The sequence below is a fragment of the Stegodyphus dumicola genome, chromosome 4 (genome assembly GCF_044657685.1).
Source record: "Stegodyphus dumicola isolate Sdum_Otavi_A_Nest chromosome 4, ASM4465768v1".
Classification (NCBI taxonomy): Eukaryota; Metazoa; Arthropoda; class Arachnida; order Araneae; family Eresidae; genus Stegodyphus; species Stegodyphus dumicola.
The window spans coordinates 175,283,441-175,303,566 of NC_140771.1; the positions used below are offsets into that span (position 1 = coordinate 175,283,441).

The following is a 20,126-nucleotide window of genomic DNA, read 5'->3' on the forward strand; positions in this document are numbered from 1 at the left end:
TAATAACGATTTTACGTTATATTACGTTATGTTACTGCATGCATTTATTATTCACTTATTTCGGCAACTATTTTCCTGGCAGAAAACGTAGCACTCCGCTACGCTGGTCTCAGTTAAGGCAAAGAGGTCATCGATAAGCAACGGGCCCTTGCTGTTTAGCTTTGCTTTTATAATGCAATTAATACCATTTTGAACTTGCTGAAATTACAATTTGTTCAGCTCAAAATGTTTAGGGGACATCTGCAACAGTATTTTAATTATTAAAAGAAGTTTGTATTATGTTACAACTACATATCTGGCTCAAAGTCTGATAAAATTGAAGATCCCACCAAATGCAAGAAATTATGCGTAGCTTTAACTGAAGATGCTGTGACTGTAGTAGCAAGTTGAGATTTCATTTCTTCGTGAATATGTAGTTTAAAAAGGAATATATTTTCTGAAAAATGTAGATCAAAACATATTCGTCTTCTCCCCACACCTCTGTTCTCGTAGTCGGTAAATTTTATAAAATAACATTTGGTTCCCGTTTGGTTCGTCACCGGCAAAACACAGACAGAGAAGGAGGGATGTCAAGATGAGTATTCAATTACTTCTCCGCGAAAATTTCTTAAGCCACCTGCTGCCGTTTCTGAAGCGAATGCGAGCGAAAATATTCCATCGGCTCCCGCTAGTGGCGCTGCCGATAGGAAGAAAGGAAAACCGCGCGCTGTCAGTTAACTGACTCAATGCATTGCTAAAGAGCACGAGGAAATGAGCGCTTCTTCATCTTCATCATCTCTGAGAAGAACGATGAATGTGGGATCATCCGTGAGCTGTAACAGGACAGATGTGTGATGTCATTTATCTAGTTTCTTTGGGGATAGTGACAATTAGGTAGTTATTTTACCACTTAACCGGGTGTGGATAATAATTTTTTTTTTAATATTTGCCCCATCATGTGCTACGCCGCGATGAAAAGAAAAACGTTAAAAGGTTTCAAAAACTGAATAGATGAAAAGTACGTCACGCGGAGAAGACTTATTCATGAAAGGAGAAAAGTAAAAGAAACGATTAATTCAGTTTTGCATAATACGTTCCCCATTCTTTAGTCATTCTGGGTTGGTGGAACAAGATTCACTTTGTCATTTTCTGCACAAGAGGACTAAGTATTGTAATGTACTAGTCTAATCAGGTTGAGCGCAGTGTTTGAATCGAATTTTAAACACGCTCTGTGTCTTAAACTATTTCTTTGTTGAATTTTAACTAATATGCAAATTTATACCAAATAACTAAGAAATTAGTCTCTGACTTCGTTGAATATTTCACCTGTGTATAACCCATGCACTAAAACCTCAATTTGGACAACCGAAACTTCGTCTTAAATATAGATGTCGTAAAAACATTTTATCTTTTATTTTTTCTGGTTTATTTTCATCATTTCCTGAAATGATCATTAGAGTTTTAAAGAAACATTTCTTTCTCAACCCTGCTGCAATTATATTTCGCAAAGGAAATTGAATTGCCGATTATAATTTAAGTTTAACACCTTGGTGAAAGATATTCAGACATTCTACTTTGAAAAGAAAATAGAAATGAAGTGGAAGAATACAACTTCCATCGTTGCCGACAGCATCTCCAGGAAGTAACTGCTAAAAGAAATATGGTAGAACATCTATCTTAAAGAAGTAGAATTTCAGAAGGAGAAAATATAGCCATGGTAAGCATTTTGAATTATTGTACTTACTAAAAATATTATGATAAACTTATATTTTGGTACAACTTCTCTTTAGAATTTTTAGGTAAAGAAAAAATTACTCTTATCTATTATTCTGGATAATGATTATAACAAAAGATTAAAAACTTCTAACATAGTTCAGAAAAATCACCATTTACAGGCTTTTGCATATGAGAGAAAAATACATATCGCCTTCCTAGTAGTAAACCCGGCAAAAAATTCTTTAAATAGTTGGTTGTCCCTAAACATTCGTGTGCAATAATCGCTTTTCGAGCTAGTTATTTAGCAGTTATATTTCGAGTTTTAGTAAACAGTTTCGCATTTTTCATTCTAAGTATCTCTGGTTAATATTTAGATATTCACCTAAGAGAGGTTGTTCTCTTTTTGAATACCCAGAACCTGTCTAGTTACGTAACTATCCAAGAAATTCATTCCATGCAAAACAATAAAGCACTTAGATCATAACAAAATAGCTCAAAGTAGTAGGATGTTTGCCTCGAAACAATGAACAACACGAAATTTGAGCTTGCGAACAGATCCGCAATTTGCCGATCCCCGCTAATTATTTGCAGTTTTAACTTATAATTAGACATCTGGAAGATCTTTATCTCTTGAACTATATCTATACTTGAATCCAAGCTGTCAGAGACACTAAATGTGCACGAAACAACCTCTTAACAGAAACTAACATATTCGCTAATGAGAACTACAGGGTGATCTGAAAGTCACGCGCATCGAATTTTAAACATTTTAAAACTCCTAATGGATATTAATGGCAAAGTGTTTCAATGGACGACACCTGTATACTGTTGTAAGTAATATACCATTTGAAGTGTCAGTTGCAGTCCATGCTGTTAGCTTTAAAAACCGTTTGTTTGGTGCAAGTTAGAAATAGGATTTCCCTAAGCAGAAAGAATTTTTATGTTTGAGCATTACTTCGTGATGCATTTATGCTGTAAAGCTGATGAAATATTTCAATAAACATTCCCAGATATTTCTGAACCGAATAAGACAATGATTTTTGGCTTAGTAGTTTGATTGCGAGAACCTGGAACTGTTCAGATTAAAAAAGAAAATGGCTGCTAGTCTCTTCTAATTTGGGAAAAAAATAGCAAAGCCAGCAACAATAACGTTGGATCATCGACAGTGTGGAGAAAGACGGCATTATATTTATATTTATGAGTTGCAAAGTAAGGCTCAATCATAAAAATTCTTTCTATTTGCAAAAATATCATCTCTGTCTTGCACTGGCCCACCAGCAGCCAAGTGGTAAAGTCGCTGAACACTGGTTCGACTTATAGCGAATGGGCTGGCTGCTCAGGTGTTTCGGTGATTTTCCTCATGTGTAACGTGTATATGAGACAGCTTTCCTTAGGCAATCCTTCATGAAGGTATCCCTCCTCTTAGACAGGCTTTGCCATAATCAAATAAACAAAACCCAAAACAAAAAACTGTTGCACCAAACAAAACGTTTTTAAAAATAACAGCATGAATTACATCTGAAATTAGAAGCGATATATTACTTTGTAACAATAAAACATGCAGTAATAGAGAAAAGGAAAAGCCTGTCTTTTTACTTAATACTTCATGATATTCAGTTAACTGAGTTACGCAAAAGCGGGGTTTTAATGTGTGTTTTAACATCGTGGTTTACGTTGCAAATTTAGATAGATTTATTCATTAAAAATTAGAATAAGGGCAAAATACGGAACTAGCTACTCTTCTGCATTGTACTATCACTGATAAAGTAGCAGTTAATTTAACAGATTTTATTTAAACTTAAAGTAACCAGTTTTATACTGCGACGTATAGATATGGGTTTGGCGAAAATATATGGGTTTAAAATATGGGAATATCTTTTGCGAAGTACAGTAATGAAGTAAATATTCATAAAAATTTATATTTGGATATATCCTAGATTGCTTTTAAAATTATAGCAGTAATATACATTATAAAATTTATAAGAAATGCGTTCATTGTTTTAAAATCTTTAAATTCCTTAAGCAATTAAACCATATTTCCATTTAAAAGATAAATAAAAATATTATGAATTATGGTGAGGCTATATGTGAGGCCGTATGTATAGCAAATACCTACTAAGGTAACGTGCTATTTTGATTTCAAAGATTAAAAAGATATTTTAACTGATATTTTTGTCTTAAAAATGATAAAAACCTGCGTCAGAATGAAGATCTAGAAGTATTATAAAGAAATTGAAAGTTGTTTCGCCTTATGTTTGAGTATTGTACATGAAACACTTAAAAATGTAGGATTCGTTTAACTACTCAGTGTTTCTCAGCACTCACGATGTCAAATTTATAAATTATTTTTTTTTTGGTAAAGTGGGGAAATAGATCAAAGGTTAGGTTAGGTTATTTAATTACGGCAAAGCCTCGAGGGCTATCTGCCTAAGGGGAGGAATGCCTTCGTGGAGGACTTTCTAAGGGAATTTGCTCGTATACACGTTGCACCTGGGGGAAACCCCGAAAACACCCATGCAGCTAGCCCATTCGTGGGATTCGAACCTCGGACCGAACTATTAATGTTCAGCGACTTTACCGCTCGGCCGCTGGTGCTCCCGAAATAGAGCAGAACGTTCGAAGACTGTAGCTTACGTTTGGATGTCGTCGTGGTAAAATTTTGATTTAAATATTTTTAGAAAAAGGTTTTGAGCCGTCATGCTACACTACCATGCATGTATTATCCGCAAGTATTGTTATTGTGAGAAATACAGGAACACTTATAATAATCACGGGTTGAAAATAATCTGCTCTGAGACATATCAGATTATCTTTCAAATGTAATATTGTTGTAATTACGTAATGACTTAAAAGCAGTTAAATGCCTTTTAATGATTTAGATAAAATAATGCATATAATCTTTATTTTATTTTTCAAAATTAATGAATTTATAAATGCTTAACAGAGAGCACTGTAGCGAATAAATACTGTTCCTAACAATTTACATTATTACATTTTAAAAGAAAGTGCTACATTTTTATAAATAAAAGTACACTTAAATTGTAATACATCCAACTGACAGCTTTAGAAACGTATTCTATTAATTATATTATTAAAAACTGCAATGAATAGAAAATATTTCTTGTGTCCTACAATACATAATTGTTACAGAATAAACTTCCTGTTTTTGTGATATATTTTTATTATATATATATTATTTTTAGCATTCATATATACCATATTTATTTCATATTTTAATATTCATATATACCATATTTATTATGCATACCATATTTTCTGGTATCTATTTATATATACTATATTCTTTTTTTTTCATATAACGCGCATCTATAATTTGAAGCTACATTAAAAAATTAGGTATATTCGCCGTATAACGCGCACCCAATTCTTCACGAAGAAATCTCAAAGATACATGTGCAATGCTCTTATTATTTGAGGTCACTTATTCGAACATTTGTGTTAGCCTTTCGAACCAGTGTAAACCGCACTGACAAGCGATAAGGGGAACAATATGAGTGCGGTTTAAATGTTTGAGGGAGTAAATATTCCGGCAAAGAAGGTGGGTTGTATTCAATGCAGATATCCAAAAGAATGCTATTGTAGAGCACATCCAACCTGAATGAATTTGGAGAATTAGAAGTTAGATTTTTCTGTTTCTGTAGTCACTTGTAGCCGCGATTTTGACTTGAAATTCGAAGGCTTTAGTAAATCGCATTTGCTCTAGTTGAAGTAGTTGATCTAGTGCTCCTTTTAGTAGTAAATATGGGTCCCGAGAAAAGAAACAAACACAGTACGGGTTTCAAATGCAAAGCCATTCATCTTGCTAGAGAAAATGAAAATCATGCTGCAAGGATGTTTGGGAGTGTTGAAAGATGGAACGAATACTGATTATTTATTTATGGATTAAAATAACAGTGATGATGAAGATGAAACAAAATTCGATGATACGGCTGAAAAAAACCGAAGACGGACATAGCGAGCTGTTCAAATTATCCGATAATGAAAGTGTTTAATTTCATAAGTTATGTCGTTTCTTTTAAATAAGCAACATTTTGGTGCATGTAAAAATCTGATTTTTTCCTTATTTTAAAGCTATCATTTTTATATCTGGCGTATTCGTAAGAAATCGCAGCCGTAAATCGCGCAGCCGTAAATTTCGGTGCTTTTTTTTCATTAAAAGTGAGCGTTATACGCAAAATATACGTTATATATATATGTATATGAATGGATATATATTATTTATAATATATTTCTATATAATATATTTTTATCTTTTGAAAACTTTAATGACAAACTGTGTTCGATGTGTTATACTGTAATATGACCTTTTTATGATTTGGATTTTTTGAGTTAATATTTGCCCTCTTTGAGTACTTCTTTAATTTTTTTTTTCAATAATCGGTTTTATACCGAGAAGCTTAACAAACAATTTTGTTGACTTCAGCAATGGGGCAAATATCAATATTTATCAATTAAGTATGTTTTAAATTACAGCTATTGGCTCCTATGCATGTCACACATGGGGAAAACGACGAAAAGTCTCATACAGATAAGCCTGTTCGCCTAGAATCAAACCCAGGTCGGAACTACTAGTGTGTATCGATTTTACAGTACACATTTTGCACAGATAAAATAAATGATAAAATAACCAGTTTAAACTAGATTTAATAGAAAGAGTTGCCACTCTATCTAAACATCCATTTATTCTTTCACTTTTTTATTTTATGTATGTAGTCGTTAAGTTTGTGCGGCTACTTTGTAAGGTTATTATTATATTACAGAACGAGTTAATTTATGATATAGATCTTTAATGTCCCATCTTCTTTCCGTTTCCCTACAAGAATGTAAATTTACTTTGAGAGTATTTAAACTGAGGTTTTCGTTGTGACACAGAGTGTGTTCCTGCCCCTACAGGACACGTTATTAGGATTCGCTAGCTCTGAAAAAAATAATAATTCTTCGGCTTTGCGTTATTGCTGCCGACATTTAAACTGTTACGTCAGTGAAATCTTTTGAGCCAACTTCGCGTTAAATCAATTGTGCAGTCCTTGACTGCTAGATTTAGTTTTAATTTGAATTTGACTTTATGTTATCCCGCCACAAGTGGTGGTTGAGTTTGACAGGCATGAGAAGTGAGTTCTGTATTCAATTTCTGATTTAATAAAAAGTTTTGCTTAAGACTTCGCAGTCTTTCTCAGACGAAGCGATAATTCGCTCCAAGTCTCTTAGAATTTGATACTAGCTTATGCTACCAAAGCAAGACTAACTCTATAATTTTATGCGAATACTTTGCATTATACACAAAATTATACCATATATATGTAGAAGATTACTACAGGATTACATAAATTATATTATAAAATTATACAAATTATATTATACGTAGAATTTTGCATATGTTATTATTTTCAGACTAGAAACATATTACTGATAAATATTTTTATATATTTAAATTTCTTTGGGTACACATTTCTATCCCTTATATAGAGGATCCTATTGGGCTCATGTGCAAATATTTTATTTCATTAGTTTAGGCGTATATCTGTTCTGTCATATGCCGTGAGATGTATCATAATTTCTGAGAACTTTCATCTTGATTGTTTCACACTCAGGATAGATCTTATATCTTCTAGAGTGACCGATTGCCTGGTTTTGTAATGGTTTTTTTACGAGTTGTCAGCTAAGTATTTAATGATTGGGGTCGCCTCTTTTCCTGTGTATGCATGTATATGTTTCACTTAGATTTCGAGTTAAATAGTGAGCGAGAAGAGTCATGTCTCGTTACGAATAAATTTATCAAAAAAATTATCCGAGATGTTGTCATACTAGGAGGACTTACATATTTTACAAATAATTGTTCGCTCTCGCACTTCCTTCTGTTCATTTTTTCAGATTTCCAGATTTATTTTTCTTAAGAGGTTTTTGATGCATGTCCTTAGGAGTAGAATTTCGATTTTCGATTTTCTGTTACAGGCAGTAATTCATTCTGCGCCGCATCTTTGACAAGAGGCGCCCAACAGCGGCCGAGCGATAAAGCGCTGAACACTCGTAGTTTGGTCCGAGATTTGAATCCTAGGGAACATTTTCGTTGTTTTCCCCCTGTGTTAAGTGTATACGAGACAATTTCAATCGGAAATTCCTCCACGAAAGCTTCCTCACCTTACGCAGATAGCCCCCGAGTGCTTTACCATAATCAAGATAAGTCAAACCAAAAATAATTCAAATAATTTTTGTCAAGAGTATGAATTAACAAAGTTGAATTTCAAAGGTAATCTGAAACTGCAACACAAATTAATCTACTTGAGCTGGCTCAAGATATTTAACAACGCTTATTTTAAAACGTCGGCTGGCAAGACGCTAAAACCCGAACACAAGCAGAGATGGCGATGCTAAGTAACTGTAAGACGAGGCTACCAGTAGCTCAAATCTAAATATTCAAAACGTTCAGCTTAAATATACAAACAACCAATTTGTATCCTGGCAAACTTTACGGAAATGTTAGAAAAGCAATGTTATAGCAAAGGTTTAAGTCATAATAATTGGCTAAGTAACATAAAACAACATATAAATTTAATATAGTAGCTAGCGAAGTATTCATTTTTATATTATGCTCTTGACATTTTAATGAAGTGGAAGGGATTTATAGAATATGAACTTGAATACTCTTTGAGATGGAAATTACCATTAAAATTAGGATTGTTAAACACTGACACGGATCCCGGAACGCTGTAATCACTGATCACTTTACAGTGATGTTGTGCTCTTGAAATTTTAATGGAAGGGATTTGAAAATTAGGAACTTGTGTACTGATTGAATGGTTAAGATCGCTAAACGCTGAATTTTCGCTGATGGGAGAACACTTAGATTATGCTCCTGGAATTACATTGAAATGGTTGGAATTTATAAGATACATCTTGAATACTATTTGAGTGGTTAATATTGTTAAACACTGAACTTAATGCCAGACTCAGGTCGCGTGAACGTGTAATTGCATGAAATTTTTATAGTTTTCCCAAGAGTAAAATAAATACAAAACCAATTTTCCTCAGAAAGTGCTGTAAGAAGGCAGATGTTCTACAAACTCAGGTAGCCCTCTCGTGTTTTGCTATATTAGGCTGATATAAATCAACAAATATTTGATTTGAAATAATTACTAACTAAAGTTTAATGCGTTGGAAAATGGTTACCACATCATGTAATATAAATTTGCAACTACCGAAAAAAATTTATTAAATGCTTTTATTAGCTAGTTAATAGTATATAAGCATAGGTAAGATAGTTAGTGAACGAGATAAAGCTCACGCAAAGATTACAAAATGACAGCTTACAAGTGTCGACAATAATCTAGATTAAATATGCTTATTAAATAGGTAAAGTCGGGGAAGAATAGATACGCTATTACTCAGATATCAGGGCAAGTAAAAATAATTATCGCAATATCAATGCGTGTTGTATTTTTGTGAAGAGTTTGCTCTATTAAAAATGTAAAGTATCACTAAAATGTAAGTAAAATTTAATTTTGAAAAATATCCTGCCATTTGCTCTTCTGCTCCACATGCTGAGAAAAAACGAGATATTGAAATATAGGATTTTGTTATTTTTTTCTTTTCTCCCCCTTCCATGTTGAGGATTTTTCTCTTGTACATATTTCCTTAAAACTGAGTTAAACTATTTTAATATTCTATCAAACTCATGACGCTTGCACAGAACTATTCTTATCTTTGGTGTCCTACTGTTCTCAGTTTTTCTTCCTAACATCAAGAGGCAAAGGAGAAACCTGCATTTAGAGTTTCAGAAGTTATGGAAAGTTTTATATTGTACGAGTTTTACTCTGAAATGTTTCCTTCCCTTGTGTCCAAATCTAGCATATTTAGGGGTTTACTGAAATTACAGAATTTCATAAATATACTTGCTAGTTTCAGTGATCTGCAGCTGAATAAAAGTTCTAAACTTATGTTAATTTACTTATACAGCTATATCATTTAATACTTACTCTGATTTGCAAGAATACTAATTTATTTTGAGGTTTAACTCATTAAATGTCGGAAAGATGCAGAGATTCATCAAAATCTAAGTTTAATTCATAAATGACCTTGAAAACGGAATTCAAATACTCGTAAGCAAGGTATAACTCTATACAACCGTGTAATAATATTTTCTATCGTTGACAATAAGTCATGGTTACGAAGTGCAAACAATATGCCATCACAGAGAGAGATTAGCTTGCTTAATATTCATTGCTAGATATCGAAGAAATAAGAAGACACCTAAGTGTTCTCAGAGTCAACCACTCATGGGTGTAATCTCCCCATATAGTTGAGAAAGTTTATGCAAAGGAAAAACAACATTAAAGACCCTAGCCAAAGAGCCTCGCGCAACTAAATACGAGCTAGTTTGCTTTAAAAAATCCTCCACGAAGACATTTTTTCCTTTGAGCAGATAGCCTTAGCGTGCTTTACAGTAATTCTTTAAATTAAACGAAATTAAACCAGTATTGAAGATATTGTCACAATCTTTATAAAATGAACAAACTGATTCGGATGGACAGACAGTACATGATCTTTTTGCACAAGTTAAATATGATCAAAATAAAAAGGATAGTGAAAGACTTCCGTTATCGGTATGCAAGTACCTCAACAAATAAAGCCGATGAGAGGGAGGAAAGAGAGGTCGTTTTCTCCGATCTACTAGAGGCATTTGAAGAAAAAAAAGACGCACGTTTCCTGTTTTATGATAGAAGGCAAAACATAGGCTCATCTTTATGATCCAAAAACAAAGAATCAGTCAAGATACGGCATTATCTTTGTTTTGAAAATCCCAAAATGATCAAGAACTAGCTGTCAACATAACTCAGGGGACGAAATGACCAGGAACTCATTCTTCCTGATTTTTTGAAACATAGCCAAACTGCAAAGAGCCAGTGATGCATTCAGACACTGTAAATATCGAGAAGCCATAAGGGTGAATGAACAAGAGCAAGATATTCATACTTGCTATGCTAATGCATGACCTCATAAAATATTTTACAAATGATGCAAATAACAAACTAGTTGTAAAATTGTATTTTATCGATTATAGAGAAACCATCTCACACCCCTGAGCCCAATGAAAGTCAAACGAATTCTCTCAGTCTAATGAAAGAAACAATAATTTCCAGATGCATACGAAGTATAAAAGTAGTTGCAAAGAAAGCGGATAAAACTTGATGCCAAAACTGTTCCATAGAGTGAAGAAACTGGAGTAATTTTCCAGGGTGTAAGATTCAGTATTATCTGATGTATACAGAAAGTAGTGTACATTAACATATATAGAAAGGTTAGTTTTATCTTTTATCTACGAACTAACTGTGCAACCAGAACATGAATGTCCCCGCTGTATCAATCAAAAAAAGCACGCGAAAATTTCGTATTAATCCACATAAATATATACTATTTACATCGGGACATATGTCGGTATTTCGATAGTCAGAAGGCAAAAGATCGATCTAGAAATGGAACCTGAAGAAGTAACTCTGAAAGAAGTAAAGCTTTTAAATAGAATTTCTATAGATACATCATAAATAGTTTCCAAACATATTCTTAAAAACCATATTCTTGTTTAGTTTAAAACATTCATGCTTTTAGATTCCACGAAAAGTTACTATCCAGAAAGATATATGGACACCTTTAGAATTTTATTTCTGAACTTTAAAAGGCAGACTTCCTTGAAGGGAACTTCTCATGCAAGAACTTTTTATATAGTTTCTGCGATACAGTTTTGTCATTAAAAGTATCGCAGAACATTGTTCTGCGATACAATAAGCAAGGAATAATAATTTTATTTTGCCCCTCAGTAGGCACTAAATAAAGCATTTAACCCATGAACTCAACGTGTAAACTCCTGGCTTAGATCACCTAGTCTTTATCAAAAATAATGGCCTTCGATATGTACTTCGAAGTACCCATATTTTCAAAATATTCGAATTTGTTATCACGCTTTCAATGGCTCATTTCTGCTATAACGTTTGAAAGCTTTTATAATACTCTTCTCTGAATAGCAGAAGTATTTGGAGAAAGAAACCCTACTTTAATATTTTTAAAAGTAACCTCGCAGAAGTTAACGAAAACTTAAGTCAATGTTTTTCATTTTTCAGTTGGCTATCTCATTTTGTAAGAATACCTGTAAAAATATCAGCTGCACTCCATGAGTTCTTTTCGCTGTCGTAAGTGAAAGATTAATTCTTTATTCTTTTTAAACATCTATGTTTAAAAGCGGATTTTTTTAAGTCGATGTTGTCTTTGCGACATGGAATCACGAAGCAAAAATTTTCTCGAGAGATGTTTGATAGGGAAACGCAGGTTACAGAACTTGAATCCGTCCCCCAGGGTATCTTTCATATATGTCTTAGAATGCTAGCGCTTATTGCACCATTAAAATTATTAATGCACTATAATGTGCCATCATCACAGACCATCAAACTATGGAATCAAATACATTTCTATAATGAATGTTCACTTCACTGATCTACCATCCTGTTTATATCAACATAGCCAGCTATGTCACTCTGGCATGTCTGAAGCCCGGCTCGAATGCTGTTTTTACTGGCGGTTTTCAGACAGACTGTCCCACGAGCAGTGAGTTTTGTCACGTAATGATTTGACTGTCTATATAAGAATGAAAAGGAAAATAAGATTTATTTAACTTGGTCTTCCAAGTAGAACCATGGGCCCTGATAATAGCTTCCCGCTACTAAAACCAGTTTCCATGTATTCCGAATCAGCTTCTATCTTAGAAGTAACCTCTGCAGGAGTTCATTATTTCTGCAGGTACAAAGTATTTGTTCCTTGAGGACATATGTCTATTCGTGTCCTAGATTTCAGCTCATGGAGGTAGCATGGGTAATAAAAACAGCCGAAATCCTAATTAAAAAGGGTGCCAATGCCCAGAACAATAACATCCACAGTGTCATAGTGCCATTTCCTTTTTCCCACATTAAAGAGCATGCGTTGTTTGAAAATGCAAAACGCTACACTATACGGGGATATAAGAAGGAGAACTTTCCCTCTGCTATCGAAAGTTAGCACAAACCTAAAATTCACCAACTCAGTGTAGTTACTAACTGATCTGGAACATAACTATTTGTAGAGTTAAAAAAAAAAAAAAAAAAAAAAAAAAAAAAAAAAAAAAAAAAACGTAGAAGTGACTTAATTTAGTATGTAGAGACAAGCCCGCGCAGACCGTTACTTGTTTCAATGCCCGTGAACAGAAAGGTTTCACCCTATAAAGCCAATGAATTCTGGTCAATCAACGTATTATGCAGCAGATGATCAAAATGTTCCATATACAGTATTCTTGACGCTTGTTTTGATTTGCATTAATACTCTGATTTAGCGGACAAAGTGCATCTGAATCCACTGTATTCTTACACTCAGAAATAATTGTTCAGATAATTCACATGTATTTATTGTATCTGCACATCGGTATCCAGCTTCGCATTTTGAGTTGCCACTTGTTCATTATAATGACTTTAGATTGTCTCCCAAAAAGAAGGTGTCAGAATTATCGCCTATGCCTTTATTACAATTTGGTATAGTTATTTTTGCTGCCTTTTCTTCTAGTATTTTCGTTGTATACTTTTTTAATATAGTAACATGCTCTTTATCGCTTGCACAGAACATATAAACAATCATAATAATGTATGTTATTGCCAATTTGCTTCAGCATCATAAATATAATACCACTTCTGTTATTAATATCATCATCATTGTTATTTTCGTTCTGTGCATAGTATATTTAATTGATATTCTGCAGATTTAAATTAGGTTACCAGGTTCAGAATACATTGTTCACTCTTCATTCGTTATACAATTTATTTCATTTTATCCTATTTTATTTTGCATGAGTTGCACATATATTTCAGTTTTTAAACTTTTGTACCTTAGTACTGTATCTTGACCTGTGCACATATACTTACTCTGTAATACATTAAACATTGGCCAGGTCCTTGGGCAGCTTCAATGCGCCTGAGATACCATTATGGCTTTTGACTGAAGTATAGAAATTAGGAAATTTTACTGCTGGTAGTGTGCATTAGGTTGGAAGCTCAGATACTGGTAAACTACTCTATCAGCTACGTGAAAAAAGCTGTTCTCTAGCAAGAATGGGATGAAGCATCCTGTTTCTCGCGGATGTATTCCGATCGCCCCTTATGGGACATTATGGGCAACGTTCTCGTTGATAATACGGATAAATGACATAGATTCGGCTTTTCCTTGATGAATGGTTAACTAACAAAGTGTCCGGCCTTTTGAAGGGGGGTTGTTTCATCTATATTTTATGTTAGTCATATAGTAATTTGTTATCTTCTCCATAGACTTTCCTTTGGAGTTTCTACATAATAGTTAACGCACTTTCCGCCTCTGTAAATAGACTAATTTCAGACTTACTACAAAGTAATAGTGAAAGTATTTAAGTAACCATTTTTTTCGATTTTTAAGGCAATCTTCTGTTTCATTTTTTAATATCACTGCATATTCTGGCAATGTTCAGTAAAATGTACGTATTTTGACGTAATGAAGAAAATTTTATGCATTTCTTTAGTATCCAGGTAAAATAGTTTTTATCTAGCTAACATCTGCAAAATAATTTGCGTCTTATGTGCCCCCATGCAATTTCCGATGAACAGTGTTACTTATGCCTTTCGACTTTATGAATCACGTATGAATTCAAATGATATCTTCTCTAGAAATTGTGCGAATTCCACTGATTTTGGTGTCAAAAAGAGGTTTAGAAAAAAGGCAATTTAAGTCTTGTAGAAGTATTCTAGAAAAGCAATTTCAATATCTATATTTAATCTTTTTTCAGCTTTTCTGGCATATCTGCCTGCTTATTAGTTCTTCATTAGTTTCATTTTTTTATTATGACTTTAGATTGTCTCCCAAAAAGAAGGTGTCAGAATTATCGCCTATGCCTTTATTACAATTTGGTATAGTTATTTTTGCTGTAAACTGTGAACTGTGTAGTGTAGTAAACTGTGCAGTGATATTTAGAAAATTCCGAGCTTATATGCAACGTTTCTTCAGCTGAACCTATCAAGAGTTCAAAAATTAATCTTTATCTTTCAAGCTTAAACTTTTGTGCACTAACTTTTGCACTTAAACATTTCCATTTTAAAATTACAGATGTTAAAATTAAGAAAAGGCTTCCGTTTAATGTTTGTCCAGACTCAATGCTCATGATTCACCAGTGTAGAAAGACCGCAATTTCTTTCTGAAGTCCTGTTATTTTCTGTTTCACAAGTACGGCCATGATCAATTAGCTTTTCCTGAAGGCATCCTTCAGCATACAGCAGTCATTCAAATGTAACAATGTATGATGTAGCGAGGAAGCGTTTTAGGAGTTTTCTGAGCACCTATGCGAATGTACGTGTAGTAGTCATTAAAGGCATGAACTGAAAACTAAACTGAAACATGGTATTATATTATTTGAAATACTAACAAAGCACACAATGTTATCTACCTAAGAGAAAGGACCCCTTCGTGGAGGATGTTTTAAGGCGAACTGATTTACATTCATGCTGCACACGGAGGAAACCAGAAAAACTTCACACAGCCAGCTAATACGCCGGAATTTGAACCAGGATTGGACTAAAAGTGTTCAACAATCTTAGAATTCTAGACTTGATAGAAAGTAATGGATATTCTGTCATCAAAAGAGAATTCTTCAGGCGTTAAGTGGTAAGAATACTGAAATTTGGTATCTCGATTCGATCTCGGATTTGGGCGAACAGGCTGACTCCATGGATGTTTTCTACTTTTTCTCTAAGTATAACATGAATTTGACCAGTTTTTCTTAGTAAGGCCTGCGGCAAGACATTATTGCCCTTAAATAAACAGTGCTTTTGTGCTTTGCAACATCCAAATAATAATACTTTGTTCTAAAATTCAGTGTTTCACCAATATGAGTTTTATAAAAAGTCACTATGTTTAATTAACGGCGGTTTTTATGTTAAACAATATTCATTTGTTTTAGTTTCTGGAGATAATAATTGTAGTTAACGGCTGATATTAATTATCAATGGGTTTAATGACAGGTATTATAATTTGCATCATTGTAGAGTATCTTTTGTTAATTACCCCGTTAGTTTGATTTTGGTATTTACTATAACGATTTCTTCCCGTATTCCTCACCGGAATGCAAATTAGTAGTTTGTGTTTTCAGCTGATGTTTTGGGATCTTGACAGAGAGAGATAATGCGTTTTCTACCGTTGCGCATTATATGGTTAGTTTCTGCCAGCTGTGGCATTTTTAATTATCTCAACTGTGTATTCTCTCGCCGCCGATACTTTAATCTGACGCGCTGAGGAATTATAGAACCAGCTTCTAACTAGTATTTAACTACGTAGTCTTTGATTACTTATCTGAATTGACTGTTCTTGTTTATTTGCACTGCCAAGAGCTGTGCCGTTGTAGCCCAAGCCTTTATATTTCAACTTCTGTTTAAATAAGTATGTTGTTTTATAACATTATTCGGACTTTGCAGTTCCGTATCAGACATCGCTACATATAACTCTCTACACATGTGTACAATAAACTCGCTACACCTCTGTTACGGTTATAGCATTAAAACAGCAGTACTATACCAAGTAACCTTTCCACATCACGAACTGAAATTAAGATTACAACATTATTCCAACCAAAAGATATTTCCTAACAGCATGGCATACCCGCTACAGAATTGTCTGGTATGCTGTCTTTTTTATAAATGAAAAGAGAGGGTAACAGTTAATTACATGTTTTTTTAAACCACCAGTGCTTCTCAGAAAGTCCACAACCCAATCTGTCTGAAATCAGAGTGCGAGCCAAAAATGCTGAAATGTGAATGTCCGTTTCATATTATCTTCATTAGAAGATATTATGAACTACTTTTCGGAACTGGTTATTCAAAATCGAATCTTGCAACATTTTGTCGAATTAATTTTTTTTCAAGTCTTTTCATTCAAACCTCTGTTGCAACTGATAGTATGCACTGTAGTATCTCTTTGAGCGAAATATTTTCTACACAATTTGTCAAAATTAAAATTGGAATATATAGTTGTGCCAACAAAAGAGCCGGATTTAATATGCTTCCAAAATACTTTATTTTTAGAAAATGTAAAATATTTTTATGTATTTAAAATAAGTAACTGTGTCGATTTAAGAATGGAGAGTTGGATTTAATTTGGAAAGCAACGGAATTTATCACTGTCAGTTCATTTCGCAGCTTCGTTGCAGCTTAGTCGACATGAAGAGTTACGCAAAGGAATAACAAGTTTCCATTTTGAGAACTTATTATAATAATCGCGAGTGTTATGCACATACTGTTAAAATTTGCATGTGAAAGTGTACCTAAGAAACAACAGTTCACAGACGGATAACGAGATTTGAGGACCCAGGTTTGACAGTAGACACTAAATCGCGACGCTCTCGATCCATCCGGTCTGTCGAAAACGTCACTATTGTAAATTGCAGGGTTATTACATATCCCCCCAAAAAATTCCGAACTTAGTATCCTAGAAATACTAGTAAAACTAAGAAGAAGAAAGAACAAAGAGGAAATTAGTGTGTCATTGGACACCTCAATAAGCAGACACGTGAAAATGAGAGTACGAATTTCATGAAAAAACTGAGGTACTGTAGAGTAAGTCGTAGAGAACATGTGTGAAACATTATTTTCATTCTTAAATCGCAATATTTACCTGTTGTAAGGATGTAAAAATATTTTCCATAGTCTAAAAGTAAAATTTATTATTGGGTATATTAAATTCGGCGGTTTGTTTCATGCCCTTTATAAGAAAGCTAAATTCACGGGCTATTGATTGATGTCAGATTATGGCAAAGCACATTAGGATTATCTGTCTAAGGTGTTGAGTAGAGTGTATTCTTTGAGGGATGTCTAAGGGAAGCTGACTCATATTCACATTATATATGAGAAAACCGCGAAAACACTCATGCAATTCGATTTTCCGCTTAGATTCGAAGCCGGATCGAACTGCTAGTATTCAAAGGTCTTATCCGTTGAAGTGTTGTTGAGCGATTATTGTAAGAATCCAAAACTTATATAAAAGTATTTGAGATTTATCTTCGCCGTGCAGTTAAGTTAGCGGTTTTTAAGTGGGATTACCAGGAAACACTAGAGTGAGAAATTCGTATGAAGGAAATAGCGAGAAAGTGGCTTCTTAAATAAAGTTTTGAAATGAGCAAGAGAAGAAGTTCAAAATTTTCGTGGAATATGGTACAAGATACCGTCATGGGTTTTTCGAGAAATATTGAAGACCTTGTTAATCTAGAAGGAGTGCATGTTTTTCTGTTAATTTTCAGTTTTTAAGAAGGTTTTACTTTCACTTAAATAAGGTACGTAAACGTGATCATATTTTAAAAACCGAAAGACGAATAAAACGGAAAGAATGCATAAACACTCCGCGTTAATTATTGCTAATTATTGAAATTTCAGACATTAAATTAGTTCTACAAGCAACCACCCATAGCAGATTCTCACCGTGTTGTCATGCAAAATTAAAACTCATTTCAATAATACTATATTAATGTAGCCTGGTTATTTTTATGAATGTTTTGACTGCTATTTTATAGCATCAGGTATTTCTCCCGCTTTCTTAACATGCTTTCCTAGTGTAATGGTCTGCACGCTGGGCGCGTATTCTAGAGGTCCACGGTTGGATTCCGGCGAGGGCGTTGCTCATTTTTCATCTTGCCTGCTTCCAAAAATACCTAATGTCTCTACAATAGTAAGGCGTGTTTCTAAAGCTGTATACTAGTGATTGAGAATTTAAAAAAAATGTATAATGTTTTACATATCTTAATTTCTTTAATTTTTAATTATTTTAATATTTTACAGGTAATCTCTTCTTCAAGATATTAAAGGATAAAATAAATTCGTTATATTGCAATTTATGTGTTTTTTTCTTTTATAAAATACTTAAAAATGTATTATTGTTTATAAGGTATTTCTCCCGCCTTCTTAGCATGCCCCCGTGGTGGAATGGTCAGCACACTCGGCGCGTATTCGACAGGTCCGTGGTTCGAGTACCGGTGAGGACATTGCTAATATCTTATCTCTTCTGCTTCCAAATAACCTATTGTATCTACATGTTATTTAAGGTTTCAGAAATTGTTGGTGTCATCTTATTTTTGAGAATTTAAAATACTTCGCGTTTGAAGATAATGGTTTTTAAATTTCTTAGATTTGAGAAAAAAAAATCCAACAATCTTAAAAGACAAAACAAAATTGCAGTATGAAATTCCCCAAACGATTTGTTAAGGTTTTTTATACTCTCACTGAGCATCGCAGTTACCAATGCACTCTTGCTAATACATTTTTTTTCTATCCTTTGTGCTTTCTTGTTAAGCATCTCTTTTCTTGCTTACGCTAAATAAAATTCGAGAGCAAAATCACAAAATATTTAAAAATAGGATATCTTCAGAATTCTCGAAAGTGTGTTTGGAGTTGGCATACATTTTTTTTTTAATATTTGCTGTCTTATTTTTGAAAGCTAGCCGCTCGAGAGGCCAGCCTCCTAAAAGAGTTACCATAAAAAACGAAAAAAGTGTATGATGATATTCAATGAGTCCAACTAATGTTATTTCATAAAAATATTTAATATTTCTAGTTAGAAATGCATTTACATCAATCAGGTTAAAAGTGAAAAAAATATTTTTAAGAACTGCGTTTATTGCTTTTCAGTCATTTGGTTAGCTAATCAGTAGCTGAAGGATTAAGATAAAATCTTGGTGCGGTTGGAGATTAAAGTTTTATTTCGAACAGTGTTGCCACTTCTCGCTTTCAAATTGATAATTTTGTGAATCAAAAATTCATTAACTTTCTGAAAAATATGAAATAAATAAAAAAATTTCGAAATTCAAAATTTAGGCTTCCAGTTGCTTAGAAGATAAACAATCCCTGTCGGCATGGTGTATTGAAAGCCGGCTGCTACAGCTTTGGTTTGAGTTCGAATCTTGTAGATGGCAATGACGTTAGTAATTGCATAGTGTGTTTGTGACACGGAGACACTCAAAATGTGGTTGAACAGAAAATCCTCTTGAGAGGTTGGTTGTCAACGAAAGGAGCGCGCAGACGGGTTAGTGGTTAGTAACGGCGACTGCCGAAGAGCCTGGTTTCGAATCTCATAGAAGAATGGATGATTGTAAACGTATATAGTGTCTGTATGCAAGTGAGCACGGTGAACCTAAAGTCCTCTGGAGAGGCTAGTGGTAGTGAACGATGGATGGGAAGCCTTCGGACCCACATTCCCGGAGTGTACTCTTTCAGAATTCTAAATTGGGGAGGAAGCTTACCAGTTAGATTAAGTCAGCTATACCCCAATCACCTGTGGTACTTCAGATGTGCTGGCTTAGTTTCTACCTGGGCCTGTTAGGGAAGACGAGGGGGCTTCGG

At 33.8% G+C, this 20,126-nt stretch overlaps 1 protein-coding gene across 3 annotated transcripts in view; it reads left to right on the forward strand.

Moving 5' to 3' along the window:
* Nucleotides 1-736: 736 nt before the first annotated feature.
* LOC118188708 (parathyroid hormone/parathyroid hormone-related peptide receptor-like) overlaps nt 737-20,126 on the forward strand; it is a 178,870-nt gene continuing 159,480 nt past the window's right edge. For 2 of the 3 annotated variants that reach the window (XM_085815794.1, XM_085815793.1), the window contains exon 1: nt 18,686-18,763. In XM_085815794.1, the coding sequence (XP_085671920.1) occupies nt 18,698-18,763 (66 nt within the window). In that variant the 5' untranslated portion in view covers nt 18,686-18,697. Of the gene's footprint in view, nt 1,697-18,685; nt 18,764-20,126 lie in introns of those variants that run through there. The other variant, XM_035359204.2, reaches the window with a different exon arrangement.